Raw genomic sequence first — 15,958 nt, 5'->3', positions numbered from 1 at the left:
TATAATTTGAGCTATGATCTGGAGGTATATTGAATAAAAACAAAGGTATTCTTACTTAGAACAAAGCATCTATGAAGGACATATCTGGCATTCAAAACCATTTTTATTGAGGCAAGGTACTTTGGTTGCAAGTAACAGAGGCTGCCTTTAGCCAACTTTATTAGCTTTTGCTAGGGCTATCATAACAAAGTACCATAAACTGGGTGGTCTGGAACAACAGGATATTTATTGTCTTACAGTTCTAGAGGCTAGAAGTTTGAAATCAAGGTGTTAGCAGGGCCCTGCTCCCTCTGAACGTGTAGGGAAAGGATTCTTCCTTGTCTCTTCTAGCTTCAGTTGTTTTGCTGGCAATCTTTGGTGTTCTTTGGCTTGTAGAAGCATCATTTCAATCCTCTGTCTTCACAATGCCATCTTCTCACTGAGCATATCTGTCTGTGTCTAACTTTCCCTTTTTGAAAGGATTTCAGTCATGTTGGATTAAGGCCCACCCTAATGGCCTCATTTTAATTTTATTACCTCTCTAAAGATCCTATTTCCAAATAAGGCCGTATTCCAAGGCACCGAGGGTTTGGATTTCAACATATCTTTTGGGAGATGGGGACACACTTGCACACATAAGATCAACTTAAGCAAAAAGGAAATTTTGTGGGAAAATATGAGGTGACTTATTTAATTGAAGGAAGAGCTAAAGAATGAGGACCCAAAGGGGCAAGAGCACGACTGCCCAAAGATCCAAGGAGCAGGAGCTACTCTCAGCCCCACCAGGAAGCTGCTGTGGGAATAGAGGAACCTTCTCTGACTTTGCCATTTTTGCATCTGCATGACATTCAGAGTCCCAGGAAAATGTCTGATTGGATCACTCCCCGGCTGGAAAAGTCAGTCCCATCATTTTTTTTCCCAGCTACATGACAGCAACAGAGAAGAGAATTCCCAAAGGATTTGGGATGCTATTACCAAGAAAAAGGAGGAAAAATGGTAAATGTACAAAACCAATATCTAATCTAGGCCCTCTAGCAGGAAATAAGGAAGGGAGCAAAATTTGAAGAAAAAAGTATATTTTTATGTACTCCAAATTCATCAGCTCTATGTTAGTAAACCTCTGATGATTGTTAATACAGCCATTCAAGGAAAACTTGCCACTGTGATATAATTTGCCTTTCTTAAATAAGTGATGAGTGTGGAGAGAATTCCAGCTAATCATGGTTCTTTCCGTTACTGAGTTAGCTTTAGTTAGATTTGGCTACCATGTCAGTTTTACAGGTAGAGAAAGTTAGTTCCTGAGTAATTCCCTCTCCCATTGTTTGGTCTGTTGTTCTATACTCTGGTCCAGATCAGGATACCCCACTGTCTTGCTGGCCACAGGGAGCTCCCTGGTACAATGTGGTTAGCTACTCTTTGATGCCCTGTAGGGAAGGGTATGATCCACTTGCAGCGCCTGAGGCACGCTCTTCTCATGCTTTAACACTAGGCTCTCCTTCTCATTGCACCCTCTCTCCCAACTCATCCTACCACCACCTTTTCAAAGAATATAGCCATTGTTCTATTAGTTATGCTTTGAATTAAGAAAAGAAAGGAAGAGGTTGTAAAAATTAACAAAGTGAACTGCATAAAGTGAGGGATATAAGGGGGTGGCTCATCATTAAATGGTGAAAAATCTTAAAGAATAGACTTAGCCCCCAGGCTGTCTCTATGCATTTTTTCTTTGACTCTTCCAAAGACAAATGGCTGATAGAACTACCGTGGTATTTTGCCTGTTGCCAGTTCAGTGAACTTCCTGGGCATGGAAGTAGTGATCTCCATGACTGGAACAACATACAAGGAGCAATCTGGGAGTTAAAGACCAGATCATTGAGTTTGGCAAGTTGCACCTCTCTCTGGAGATAAGAAGAAAGTTAGTACTCTAGGCAGAATCTGGGCTCAGGAAAGCGTGAGCAGAGAGTCCCATGAGAAGATCGGACCCTGATAAATGGGGATGAGATGGTCTCTACCAGTAGGTAGGAAATGATGGAGCAGGAAATATTTGGAACTTGACATTCTTGGCATCAGAGAAACAGTTAAATGGTTCAGCCCAGAAGTAACACATGTCAATTCTGTTCATGACTCGGAGGCCAAGTCACTCGGCCCCACTTAACCACAAGGAGGTCAGGAAGTGCATGTGCCCAAAAGGGGGAACTGGACATACCTAGCAAACAGCAGTAATGACTTCCACTTGTCAAAATGCAAACTCCAGATTCCTCCCTAACAGGCTCTAATTCAGGAGATCCTTGGAATCTGCATTTTAAGTAGGTCTCCTGAGGTGAGTCTGATGCAGGGGAGAAGGGCGGAATTTTTGGACCACAATTTAAAGAACACTGACTTAGAGCATCACCTCAGTATAGGTAGGTGATCAAGAGGATGGGGACAAGTTTGAGATACTGTTCTTAGAGCTCAGATATAGGGCCAACCCTGGGTCACCTCAAGTTGTTATCAGAGAGGACTGCATACATCTAGACACTGAGGCCCAGAGAGCTGGACAGAAGCTCTTAAAATGCCCAGGCATGAGGGTAGTGTTGGATCCGTGTCTGAGACTGAGAAGACCCTCAGGTATATGTTGAGCTTCTCAGATATTGGGAGAGGAAGAGGGATATGGGACCAATGCCTGGTTCTCATATGTATGATCTAAAGTTTATATTTATAATAGTAGAAACTCTTTGACCAATATAACATTTTATTGTACCATTGCTTTTTTCTTTCCTCTGTTCTTTTCCCACTTCTCTCTCCTTCTCCTTCCCTTCCTCTACTACCCACTCACCCCATTTCCCCCCATTATTTTCTCTTCCTTCCTTACTTTTATTCTCTACCTCCCCCTCTAATTTTTCTCTTTCCCAATATCTCCTCTGCTTATTGCCCTTCTCCTTCATCCTTCTCCCCTCTTCTCTCTCATCAATTATGCTCCCTCCTTCTCCCTCTCATCCATCCTTTCCCTTGGCACCCCCCTATCCCCTCTCCAGGTATTATGCCATCTGCTGCCAGCCTTTGGTCTATAGGAACAAGATGACCCCTCTGCACATCGCATTAATGCTGGGAGGCTGCTGGGTCATCCCCTTGTTTATCTCTTTTCTCCCTATAATGCAAGGCTGGAATAACGTTGGCATAATTGATTTGGTAAGTACTCGTGCAGACCCCACTGGTTTACTGTCTGACTAACTTTGTTTGCTTGGGATTCTAAATAAACAATGTCAGGTTAGGTGGATATTCTAAGAAAGATCCTGATAGCGGTCTGAGTAACAACAATAACAAACAAAAAAAGCAGGCTAACATTTTCAAAAGCTTACTGCATGCCAGAAAGTACACTATGTACATATAATCCTTACAGCATCCCTTTGGGAAAATTACAATACTTTTCCCCCATTTCACAGATGAGAAAACTCAGGGTCAAAAAGTGAAGTAACATGCCCAGTGTCACACAGCTATTGAATAGCAAAACAGGTGTTCAAAGCTTAGCAGACATACTCCAGAGCCTGAGGGAAGTGATGTGCCCCAAGAGGCCTTCATCTCATTTCATGCTGAGATCCTATGAGGCTTACAGTGACCCACAGAAAACCTGTCAAGGAGGTGGGGGCTTCTGGAGAATGTTTGGGCCAGAAGTCGAGAGAACTGGACCCTGAGCTCAGCTCCGTCCCTGACCCACTTCCTGAAAGTCTGTGATGAGAAAATTCATGGGTCCTCAGTGGGAACAGTGTCTTCCAGTGGTGCAGGAGAACAACACGTGGCACAGGTGCCAGGCTTCTGCCAAGCCCTGTCTAGATGCTCATGAAGAGTTTCCAGCTCTGACATACTATGTTTTTAATATCAAACTTGTAATGAAGATCGAAAGCTATGGTCTGGATCCATTAGCAGGTATGTATATTCCCTAAGGAAGTTGTCAGGCAATCACTTTAAAATGGATCCCAGGACCGTGTTGTGGTAGGGAGGGGAATGGGGAGGAGAGATTGAGAGTGAGCTCTGGCCCAAGAGGACCAGTCAGAGTAGGAGCTGCCCCTTCCTCTCTCCATCCCATTCCTAGCCCCTAATCTTGCCGTATTCTTTGTCCAGGAAAGGATATCCAAACCAAGGCTGGGCCAGGATTTGCATGTGGTATGTCAGAACGAGAGTTCCTTGGGCTTCTGAAAGAAATGCTGGGCACAGAGGAGTGGAGAAGTGAAAGGGGATCCGTACAAGGGAGACTGTATTGATATTTTCTTAAATCCTGTCCCTCTTCTTTCAAACTTTCATTTTTATCATTCTTGGGGGAAATGAGATTCAAATTTCCAATAACCAGTAGAATAATAATTATAATGGCCAACAAATGTTGAACACTTACTGTGTGCCTAGCCCCGTGTTAATTTAATCATTATTATCTCGCTCAGGCCTCACAATAATAGTATATGTAAATCCTGTCATTGTCCTCCGGAAACTGAGGGTCAGAGAGGTTAAGTCACATTGTTAGGGAGTGGTGGTGACTATATCTAAGCCCAGACTTACTGGACTCCAGAGTCTGTGTTCTTATGTTTGTGCTAAACTTAATCCCTAATGGAGAAGCCTTTGGAAGCATAATCTTCTGTGCATTAAAACTTGTAACAAGGGTACAGCACTCTTACCTTCTGACGTAGAACTTTCAAGGAGAATAACCTAGGGAATTTTGTTCATTTGTGAGAGTGAGATAGAAGCATCCCCTGTTTACTTCATGTAACTGAATGGGGCATCTGCTTACTGTTAACGTGCCTAGTATTTGCTCCATGGTATTATGATTGCATTTCATATCTTTTTACTCATTTGCACATTGAATCTGCCTAGAGGGAAACTAGCATAACCCAGATGTTCATAACACATGTACAGTTGATCCTTGTTATTCATGGTAATTAGGGTCTATAAAGTTGCTGCAAATACTGAATTAGCAAATCATGAATCTTTGTTCCTAGGTGAAATATAGAGTTAGATTCCTGTGACTTAAGGCAAGTAATACTTAGATAAAAAGAGATTTTGTAATGATTAAAAATGTCAGTTCAATAGGAGGATATACTATAACCTTACAATATATCAATACTATAGGACAAGATACTAAATGTGTACACAGTGAATGAAATAGTGTGTTATGTATCAAAATATATATGATACATATCTCTGTTCATGTGTATCTTCACACTGCATGCATGCTGACCTCCGGAAGGGAAGAGTCATTGGGTTACACAGCTCTCTTCAGCCAAGGACTATTTCTAGAGAAGGCTGGTAACTAAGAGCTGTCAGCAGGCAGAGTTTATAGGTGGAAAAAAAAGTCTCAATTCTTAAGAGGGATCTAGTATATCACAGTATCCAATACAAATGAGGTTTATGCCAGGAATTTAACACAATCAATGTAATTCACTGTATGAATAAAAGAAAGAAGGGAAAACCCACATGATCATCTCATTACTGCCAAAAATGCATTGACAAAATTCAATATACAATCATAATTTTTTTTATGATGATGAATGTGTAAGTGTACACAGAAATTTTATTTATTCTTTTTTTTTAACATCTTTATTGGCGTATAATTGCTTTACAATGGTGTGTTAGTCTCTGCTTTATACCAAAGTGAATCAGCTATACATATACATATATCCCCATATCTCCTCCCTCTTGCATCTCCCTCCCACCCTCCCTATCCCACCCCTCTAGGTGGTCACAAGGCACTGAGCTGATCTCTCTGTGCTATGCAGCTGCTTCCCACTAGCTATCTATTTTACATTTGGTAGTATATATAAGTTCATCAAACTAAGAATAGAAGGGAACTTTCTCAAATAGAGTGCATTGACAAAAAACTTACAGCAAGTGTCATACTTAATAGTAAAATATTGAAAGCTCCTCTCCTGAAACCAGGACTGTAACAATGGTGTCCACTATTACCCCTTTTATTCAGTATTGTACTGTTGATCTTATCAAGTTCAATGTGCAAGGCAAATGGTATTAAGACTGGAAAGGAAGAAGTGAAATTGTCATTATTTGCAGATCACATGAGTATTCATGGAAAAAATTCAGAAGAATCTAAAGATGAAATATTAGTTACTAATTTAACAAAGTTCCTGGATACATAGCCAATATACAAAAAATTTTCACTGAGTTCTGTGTATTAGCAACAGACAATTACGAATAAGAATTTTAATGTAGTACTGTTTGCAATGGAATAAAAATAGAAATACTTAGGATTAATCTAATAAAAGATGTGTAAGATATTTACACAAAAATGTAAAATATTACTGAAATTCTAGAAGACTTAGGTAAAGGGAAAGAATTATCATGTTTGTGAATTGGAAGACTTAACATTGAAAAACTGTTATTTTTCCTCAGTCATTCTATTCTAACTCCAATCAAAATTCTAAAAGATTTTTATGGAAATTGATAAGCTGATTCTAAATTTTATATGGGAAATACTGAGATATAAGAATACCCAAAGCAGCCAAAAGTATATTCCTTTTCTGCTATCATGGTTCTATGTGCTGTAGGCTTACTAGAAGAAAAAGAAAAGCCTTGCTGATAAACCTTCTTTTTTATTTCCTTTCCCTTCACCTTTTTCTTTTATTCATCCTTCCCTTTCCTTCACTATTCTTCTCCCCTTCTTTCTACCTTCCAAACCCTCCTTTTCTCTTCTTTTTTATCCTTTTCCTTTTCTTACAATTTTTCTCATTCCCCTCCTGCTTCTTCCTGTTCACTTTTTCCTTCCCTTTCTCCCTTCCTTCCTCATTTCCCCTCTCTCTCTAACTCTCAGATAGAAAAAAGGAAGTTCAACAAGAACGCTAACTCTACATACTGCATCTTCATGGTCAACAAGCCCTATGCCATCACCTGCTCTGTGGTAGCATTCTACATCCCGTTTCTCCTCATGGTGCTGGCCTATTATCGCATCTATGTCACAGCTAAGGGGCATGCCCACCAGATCCAGATGTTACAACGGGCAGGAGCCCCCTCAGAGGGCAGGCCCCAGCCAGCAGACCAACATAGCACTCATCGCATGAGGACAGAGACCAAAGCAGCCAAGACCCTGTGCATCATCATGGGTTGCTTCTGCCTCTGCTGGGCTCCATTCTTTGTCACCAATATTGTGGATCCATTCGTAGACTACACTGTCCCTGGGCAGGTGTGGACCGCTTTCCTCTGGCTTGGCTACATCAATTCTGGGTTGAACCCCTTTCTCTACGCCTTCTTGAATAAGTCTTTTAGACATGCCTTCCTCATCATCCTCTGCTGTGACAATGAACGCTACCGAAGACCTTCCGTTCTGGGCCAGACTGTCCCCTGTTCAACCACAACCATTAATGGATCCACACATGTGCTAAGGTGAGTACTTCAGGGCTTGTTAGACTTTGCTCATTTGCAGGACTCAGAAGAGGTAACTTTCCAGTTTTCTGTTTCCAGATAGATTATTCTTGAAAACTTGTGCAGTACTTTCAAAGGTTAAAAAAAAAAAATTCTACCATCCGTTAATGGAATAGAGTAAGGGCTCAGGGTAAGGGCTCAGGCACTGGGGGTGAATGACCTACATTCAAATCCAGCCTCCATAGTTCTTTGATTTGGGGAAGTCATTTAACCATTCTGAACCTTAAATTCATTAAAAAAAAAATGAAAATCATAATCACGATTTCTACATCACAGGCTTTTTTGAGGGTCAAATTAGCTAATATATGTAGAGCACATAGTACAGAGTCTGACACATAGTAAGAACTTAGTAAATATTATCTACTCCTACTTATAGGTAGTATTTTAGGATAGTGATTAAAAGCATGGTAAAATAGTCTTTATTTTGACTCTCAGTGCCACTGCTAATCATTTGTATAATCCCTTTTGATTTTTATTTTCTTCAACTGTAAAAAATGGTAATAATAATGATACCCATCTTATAGGGCTTTTATGACAGGGATAATGTATTCATATAGAGCCTGATACATAGTAAGTGCTCATAATACTACTAATGTGAATAGTAGCATATAACCTGATACCCTAAGATGACCATAAAATAACATGATAAACTAGACTAAAATAAATAGAATGATAAATATGCAATAGTAATGTTATGTGATACATGATATATTGGAAGTATGGACAATGTAGAGTGGAGATATGAGTAGGAAAGAAGCTGGCTTGGTTAAGGGAATCAGGGAAAACGTCACAGAACAGCATTTTATAAGAATTTGAGACTTGGAGGAGATGTCAAGGAAGGCATTCCAGACAGAGAACAGCATGAGGAAGGAAATGGAATATGAAGGAGTGTGGAAATGTCAGGTGGTTTACCCAAGGTCACGTAGGTTGACGGAGGTGGGAGTAACTTTGAAGTTCAGTGACTAGGCATGATGCCTCTTTCCAAACTGAGAATTTTCTTGCTACCCTGGCTTAGAGTTGTTCTCAGCTCTGTAAAGCTGTGTGATAAATACATTCATCCTGTAGCAAAGATGAATTGTCAACGAGTTTTTTCCTTTGCCCTGAGATGCACAGGAATTTCCAAAGAGCAGTTCCTTCTTTGAGAAAAGCATTTAATTTCTCTGATGATGACAATATTTAGCTGTTCTGGCAGCTGAAAACTGGGGACTTTTCATCTGCATGTGTAAGAAAAGAAGAAAAAAATAGGAATTGCTATGAAATATCAATGCTTTGCCTCAGAGACTGCTCAGAAGCATGAATTCAATTTTCTGCTACCAGTGTGGGCAGCCTTGTAGCTAAAGCCTAGTATGATGTTGAGATTCCAGCTGGTGGAAAGGCCTTAAAGGATACTCCTATAGGCTGTCATTCTTTCTTAATTATTGTGCCTTCGTCAGTGTCATAGAAAGGATCCAACAGTAAAGTGTATGTACAAGAACTTCTGTGCGGGTGCCAGCGAGTTTTTAGCTATTTAAACTTAGCAGTTGCCCGAGTACAGGCTGCCGACTACTTACAGAGTATGCTCCAGCAGTGCATTTACTAAGTCAGTTGTTTAGAACTGGTACCTTTTCCCGTAGAAACAGTCATAGAAAGAATTTAGGGTTTCTAGGGCATCCCAAGAAACCTATTTTACTAATACTATATTATTTTATCCCTGCTGCTTTTGGAAATCTGCAGCATGATTGTTAAGCAGAGATGGCAGTTTAGAGATGGCTTATGTGTATATTTCACACTTTATTCCTTACATTTATTTCTTCCTGAGGTCATGAGAAGTACAGAAAGTTGGTCTGAGGTGTTTTTCTGTGGGGTTGAGGAATCTTATAAGAGTGGGGGTGGCCTATACATAGAAAACTATTTGAAACTTGAATCCACTAGAGTGTAAGCCTTGCAAGGACAGGAATCCTGCCTGTTTTATTTCCTGCTACATAACAAATAACCCCATATGTTTCTTCATGGGTAAATTAACAAACCATAAAATTAATTCTCCAGATCAACTGTTTTAACTTAACACAATCTAAGGAAAATGTGTGTTTTTCTTAAAAGTTCCACAAATAGGACATCAGCAAATTCACATGAGTTCATGAAATATAAAACCAAAACAATGAAAAGTAAAATCAGCTTTTATCCTGCTAATCCTACCCCTAGCCTCAGAGACAAGAATTACCACTAGTCTGCTAATCTTTTCAGTGCATTTACAAACATTCATAAAAACATACAAATTCATAGATTTTTCTCCCTTCATTTTACATAAATAGAGCCTTCTGTGTGTATTTTTCTGCACCTTGCTTTTTATCCATTAACAATATATTTCAGAGATCATTCCACATCAGAACATATAAATCTAACTCATTCTATTTAACTGTTCCATAATCTTCTGTACTAAAAATACATATTAAATTGTATTTAATTATTTCCCATTAGTAGATATGTAGGTGTCTCCAATCCTTTGCTGTTACAAACTGTACTATTTTTAATGCCCTGGAACACATTTCTTTGTACATATGCCATTATTTCTCTCAGATAACTACCAAAAGTGAAATTGCACTGTTGACATGTATGTGCATTTAAAAATGTTATGCTTACCATGAAATTGACCTCCCAGAGCACCATAGTGCTTTGCATTTTCATCAGCAGGGTGTGAGAGTATCTGCTACTCCTTCCCCTCACCAACACTGGATACTAAGCATCTTTTATGAATATACTAATTTAAAATATGCTCTTTCGTTTAATTTGCATTTCCCAGATGACTTGATAGATTGAACCTCTTTTAAATTAGTTATTGACTGCACCTTCATATGTTTGGTACTTTATCTGACAACTTTGTTCTGTTTTTCTGATTAATTTCTGGATGCTCTTTATTATATTCCAAATATTAATCCTTTGTTATATAATTTTCAAATACATCCTCCCATCTTCTGCTTGGTTTTGAACTTTGTTTAACTTTTGTCTTATAGAAGTTTCAGATTTTGAAAAAACTATTCTTATTTGACCTCTTACAGTTGACTCACTTCCTTCTTGAAAAATTTTCCACATTAATTTTCCTAAACACCATACTTGTCTGGTTTTCCTCCTAACTCACTAGCAACTCTTTCTTAGAATCCTTAACAGGTTCTTCCTTCTCTGTCTGGCCTCTCAATGTTGGAGTTCTTCAGGGCTTGCTTCCTGATACTCTCCTCAAACTACATTCTCACTTGGTGTGATTTAACCATCCATAGCTTTAAATACAATTGTCATGCTGTCAGCCCTCTCTTTAATTAATATCTCCAGGTCATAGCTGCCCTCTAAACTCCAGACCACAAGATCCAATTTGCTTCCTTGACAACCCCAGTTATGTGCTTCTTTGGAATATCAAATTTCATGCATCCAAAACAGAATCCTCCTATATCTCGTACCCCAACTGCAAATTTCCTGAGTCTTCCCTATCTCCATAAGTAGAGCTATCATCTACCGTGTTACTAAATCCAGACACTTTTTTTTGTAGTTCTGATAGGAAACTAACATGTTATAAGGCAGACTTAAAGATTTTAGAAAGGAGAACCAATCAGCCGGTATTGGAAATATGGAGTTAAATTGAAATAAATGTAAAGTTCAACCATAGGAGCAAAATATAAATCACAGAAATGTAAGATGATGCCTGAACAAGTTTATAGCTGCATATATAAAATTTGGAACTTGATAAGTGTGCCTTCAATTTCCTCATCCAAGGCATCTGTTGACAAAGTACTGGGCAGGCCACCAGAGACCTCCTTCCATATTAATGATAATGATTGTGATTCCTAACATAATTCCAGAAAAGACTGTGCCAGTTACTGTATTTAAGAACTCTGAATGCATCATTGCATTTAATTTTTACAACACTCAAAGAATTTGATATTATAATTATCGTCATTTTAAAGATGAGAAAACCAAGGTTTAGAGAGGGTAAGTAACTGGCCCAAACTCACACAAGTAGTAAATGATGAAGCTGGAATTCAGACGTAGGTCTTTCTGATTCCAGAGTTCAGTTTTGTCCAGCCCACTTAGAGTTAGGAATAGGGTTACCACTTCTCATGTTTATCTTGACTCTTTGGATAAATTTGGTGAAATATTTATCAAAAGGTCAACTCTACCGTCCTGCTTATATTTCTCTATCTTGTCTGCAAGCCGTGAAGATTAGTAACTTGTTCAAATCCAGGCATTTTTCAGTCTCTTTTCTAAAAAGGAACTAAGGTTAGATCAGGTGGCCCTATTCTTAGTAATCTCAGATTGAGTCCTGTCCCTGGGTACATGTTGACTATTCAAAGAAATAATCAATTTAATACAAGCTCACCTCAGGGTAGGGACTAAACTCTACTATAGAAATCACCCTTTTCACATTTTTTCAATTGGATCATTTGTTCTTTTCTTCTACTTCTGAATGGCAGTGGCCTGTTTACAGTACTCTTTTTCATGGCATTTGTGCTGCTTTTGATTATAGAGTTCCTTATTTGACTCCTATAAGGCCAATTATTCCTTGAGGGTAGAAACTATGGCTTTCTTTTCTCCATGTACCATATAGCCCCTCACACAGTATCTGCAAAATAGTATATAGTCAAATGATCAGTACATTTTTACTGATGAAATATCTTCATGATTATCTTCAGGTTTATGAAGGATTCACATGCTCAAAATTGAAAATTATCTGTTTTTTCTTTTTTTAATCTTCCCTGAGGCTCTAAAAAGTATAGAGGACTTAGTCTACAACCCAAGACTCACATTGAGGAAAGCCAGTTCATGGCAGCACTATGAGACTATGAACGTTTTTCTCTTAAAATCTTTTTGAGAGAATGGAATTGTACTTTTCCAGGTTGAATTAAAAATGAGCTAGTCTGGCCTCAGTGGTTTAGAATAGTAAGTTTCCCATGCTTGGCCCTGTCCTCATAGCCCTTTGACTTACATGACATTTTATTATTAAACAAGCAGTTGGGTAGCCAGTGAAATAAAATATGCTTTTGCAAGACATTTTTAGAGGACTCTGATCACTCAGATTGTACTAATTACACACAGTAGCAGAGATGTCTGCAGTTGTGTTTGGTTGTTTTCTGTTGGATAATTGTCTTCTTTGGGAATATCCAGCCCACAATCAAAATAGAAGTGAAGATAACACTTGGTTGGCTGATGAAATAGTTTGTCCTATAGATATGTACATTACATAGTCTTTTTTTAAAATTAATTTTTGGCTGCGTTGGGTCTGTTGCTATGCGTGGGCTTTCTCTAGTTGCGGCAAGCTGGCACCATTCTTCATTGCGGTGCACAGGCTTCTCATTGTGGTGGCCTCTCTTGTTGCGAAGCGTGGGCTTTAGGCGCACGGGCTTCAGTAGTTGTGGCACGCGGGCTCAGTAGTTGTGGCTTGTGGCCTCTAGAGTGGAGGCTCAGTAGTTGCAACGCATGGGCTTAGTTGCTCCACGGCATGTGGGATCTTCCTGGACCAGGGCTCAAACCCATGTCCCCTGCGTTGGCAGGCGGATTCTTAACCACTGTGCCACCAGGGAAGTCCCGGGTACATAGTCTTTTTAAAAAATAGCTTCCAAACATGAATTAGTGTCATAAAAATGTTTCTTGGGGCTATTTTAATTTGTATGCACACATATATAAGAAAGAGGCATAATGCCAGCATGTGAGCAATGGATTCTAACAGGTTCATCCTGTGTATGAACTGATTCTTAGTGAATTTGGAGCCAGCGTCTCTCTCCTTGTCACATCTTTAACCTGATTCTGTAACTGTGTTTTCCCCATCTGCCAACATCTCTCCTAGTCTCATAGAAGTTACTTTTGCCACTCTAGGAAACTCACATCAAACATAACAGCAGAGAAAGGAAGAAATATCCTAATGAGAAAACATTGGCTGCTTTCCTACTCAAGTCAGGAATAAGACAAGAATGCCTTGTCATCTCTGCTGTTCAACATTGTGTGTACAAAATCCAAATGACAGAAGGAAGAAACATGATAATTTTATCTGATGTTAACCAGTAAAATATGGGAGAATATTCCTTTGGAAGCCTGGCCTCAGCTCAGTCATTCTTCAAGCCAAGTGATACTCCCTACTTGGGAGGCATAGCGTGAACATATAGACTGTGACTACACAGAGTCACGTGGGTGACAGGTGATAGGAATAAGCCATATTGATTTGATTTGAGGTTAAATAGGGATTTGATTCTGGAATTCTTTGTTCACTGGATAAACGCCAAGGATTTTGCCAGTCTTGTTCACTGCTGTATCCTCTGAGCCTAGTAAAGTACCTGGAACATCATGAGACTTGACAAGGGAATGAAGGAATGCTTCTGTTCCTTCTCCCCTGGCCTAGCTTCTCTTCTATTTAGCTGTCTCTATGCTGATTAGCTCTGAGGGTCCATGGCAGAGTAGGGACTCAGGGTGCTGACAGTAACTTCAGACAGAGATTTTTCTGTACGTGAAATCCACTGAGGATTCCAGCTTTGGCTTCTTGGGTAAATAATTCCTATCCTGCCTATGTCACTACCTCACTGTGAAAATCAAACAAGATAATAGATGTGCAATTGCTTTCCTAACTGCAAAGCTCTGTCCTCATGGGAGAGATAAGTATGTTGTAAGAGCAGACTATTTATAAGTTAGGTAACACAAGCAGAGTTTACATGCAAAGTTTAGCTTTGTGGATGGGTTTCTCTATTCATGCCAGGCTTCAGCATCTTCCCTGGTTCTCCAAGTATAGATCTTGCTCAAACTTAGGTCACTCACCTGATTCCTAAGAAGGCTGAACATTTCTTCAAGCACTTCCCAAAGAAATTCTTACATATCTAACTTGGCTCTTGGCTGTCATCCTCTGTTCTCCACTCTCAATCCCCCGATGAAAAGGTTTTCCATTGACCTGGAGGTCTCTAGACCTGCCCTGTCCAATAGGGTAACCACTAGCCACATTCGAAGAGCTCAGTGGTTACATATTGTAAGTGGCTACTGGATTAGACAGTACAAATGTAGACTATTTCATTTATCGTAAAAAGTTCCAGTGGACAAAACAGCTCTAAAGCTGTTCTAAAGGTTCTAAAGCAATTTGAACCTTCTCTCTCGAAGGAAACAATGTATATTTTCCCTCATACTTATTAACTCCTGTTATCCACCAGAGCTTAATAATAAATAAACTGATTCTAGTGGATGGGCTATATTAAGTCTTTGACATTTCCATGCATAAGATTAGTATATTCAGATTTATATGTGGAATCAATAAAGAAAAACATGAAGATAGGGAAAAAGTGAAAGTAAGAAAGAGGCAAAGAGAATGAGGTTCCCCCAAAAAACAGTAGAAGGAAAAAAAATTCTTTCAGGTCATTATTGCCTCTTGTTATCAGAATTTATAATTGTATTCATGTCTTGTTTACTTCTTTATTATCTATCTCCCAGTTAGACTGTCAGTCCCTGAGGATAACATCCATTTTATTCCCAAAAGTTCCCCCAGGGTGTAGCACATTGCTCAGTTAATACATTTGCTGAATGAATGAATGGATGCCCTTATCAGACCCTATCTAGACCCTATTGTTCACATGGACAGTGTATACTGAAATAAATTTTCACCACTTAAAAATTTTTTTTTGTTAATTCCTTAACTGGAATAGTTTTTTGTTTGTTTTGTTTTTCCACTATGTAGACACTTGCCAACTTTCTAATTCACCCCATCAGAATTCCCCATTTAAATAAAGGTTTTCACATAGTAGATTGGAAGATTACCCATGGATGAGGAAATAATTTAGGTTTGATTTACTTTGGATCCTTAGAGTTTTCTGCTTAGAGGTTTTTGGCCTTTGCCTTGAACTTTGGAGGCTACAATTGGATTCAACATTTGCCTCATTGTTTTGAGCCAAAGCAGACTTAATCTGGGTAAACCAAGACTGGGTGAGCATGACCTTGCCTTCTCTCCCCCAGTCTCCCCCAGGGATGGCTGCATAATTCGCAGCCCCAATGCAAAATGAAAATGGGGGGCCCCTGGTTCAAAGGGCAGGAACACATTTCTGTTAAAAGTATTAAAATGGAAATCCTTTTTCCTTCCTCCTCAGTCTTTCTCTCAACTTGTCATGTGTATTTTATTTGCTATTTACCTTTTCTCTAGTAGAAAAACAAAATGCAGTTTTAAAGTATTAGCAGAAAATTTACCGTCTGTGTTTATATTGTGCACTGACAGTTTTAAATGCAAAAATAAGAGCATTTAACCTGTGTGTGGAGTCACCAAAATTATACAGATTACACAAATTGTATTTTGTAGTTCAGACATGCTTATGTATTTTATTTTTACCAGACAGTGCACAAAACTAACGCAACTGTTTTTATTTCACTTCTTGATACACACACATTCTACTAACCTTCTCCCTTTAGCTTACTGGGGAGTAAAGAAGGAGTGAAGAGAAAAGAACCATGATTTGCTCTATCATATCCTTTCTTTCTATGTCAGTATTTTCAACATAAGTGCTTGGCTAATAGAGGAAGGCAATGCATGTGGAAAAGACTTGGTAGGGTTCCTTGATGGTTCCTTTTTCTTAGAAAATCACTGCCTCCTTTCTGCATCTGG

The 15,958-nt window shown here is 39.1% G+C and overlaps 1 protein-coding gene across 1 annotated transcript in view; it reads left to right on the top strand.

Moving 5' to 3' along the window:
* HTR4 (5-hydroxytryptamine receptor 4) overlaps positions 1–15,958 on the top strand; it is a gene marked incomplete at both ends in the record, with an annotated part of 128,453 nt that overhangs the window by 100,580 nt on the left and 11,915 nt on the right. Inside the window, 2 exons of the mRNA XM_082652097.1 lie at positions 2,991–3,144; positions 6,764–7,332. Of these exons, the coding sequence (XP_082508223.1) occupies positions 2,991–3,144; positions 6,764–7,332 (723 nt within the window). The remainder of the gene's footprint in view (positions 1–2,990; positions 3,145–6,763; positions 7,333–15,958) is intronic.

The sequence above is a fragment of the Grampus griseus genome (genome assembly GCF_964374135.1).
Source record: "Grampus griseus genome assembly, chromosome: 3".
NCBI classification, from domain to species: Eukaryota; Metazoa; Chordata; class Mammalia; order Artiodactyla; family Delphinidae; genus Grampus; species Grampus griseus.
The sequence above is the reverse complement of the archived record's forward strand: the minus strand, read 5'-3'. Positions and strand labels throughout refer to the sequence as shown.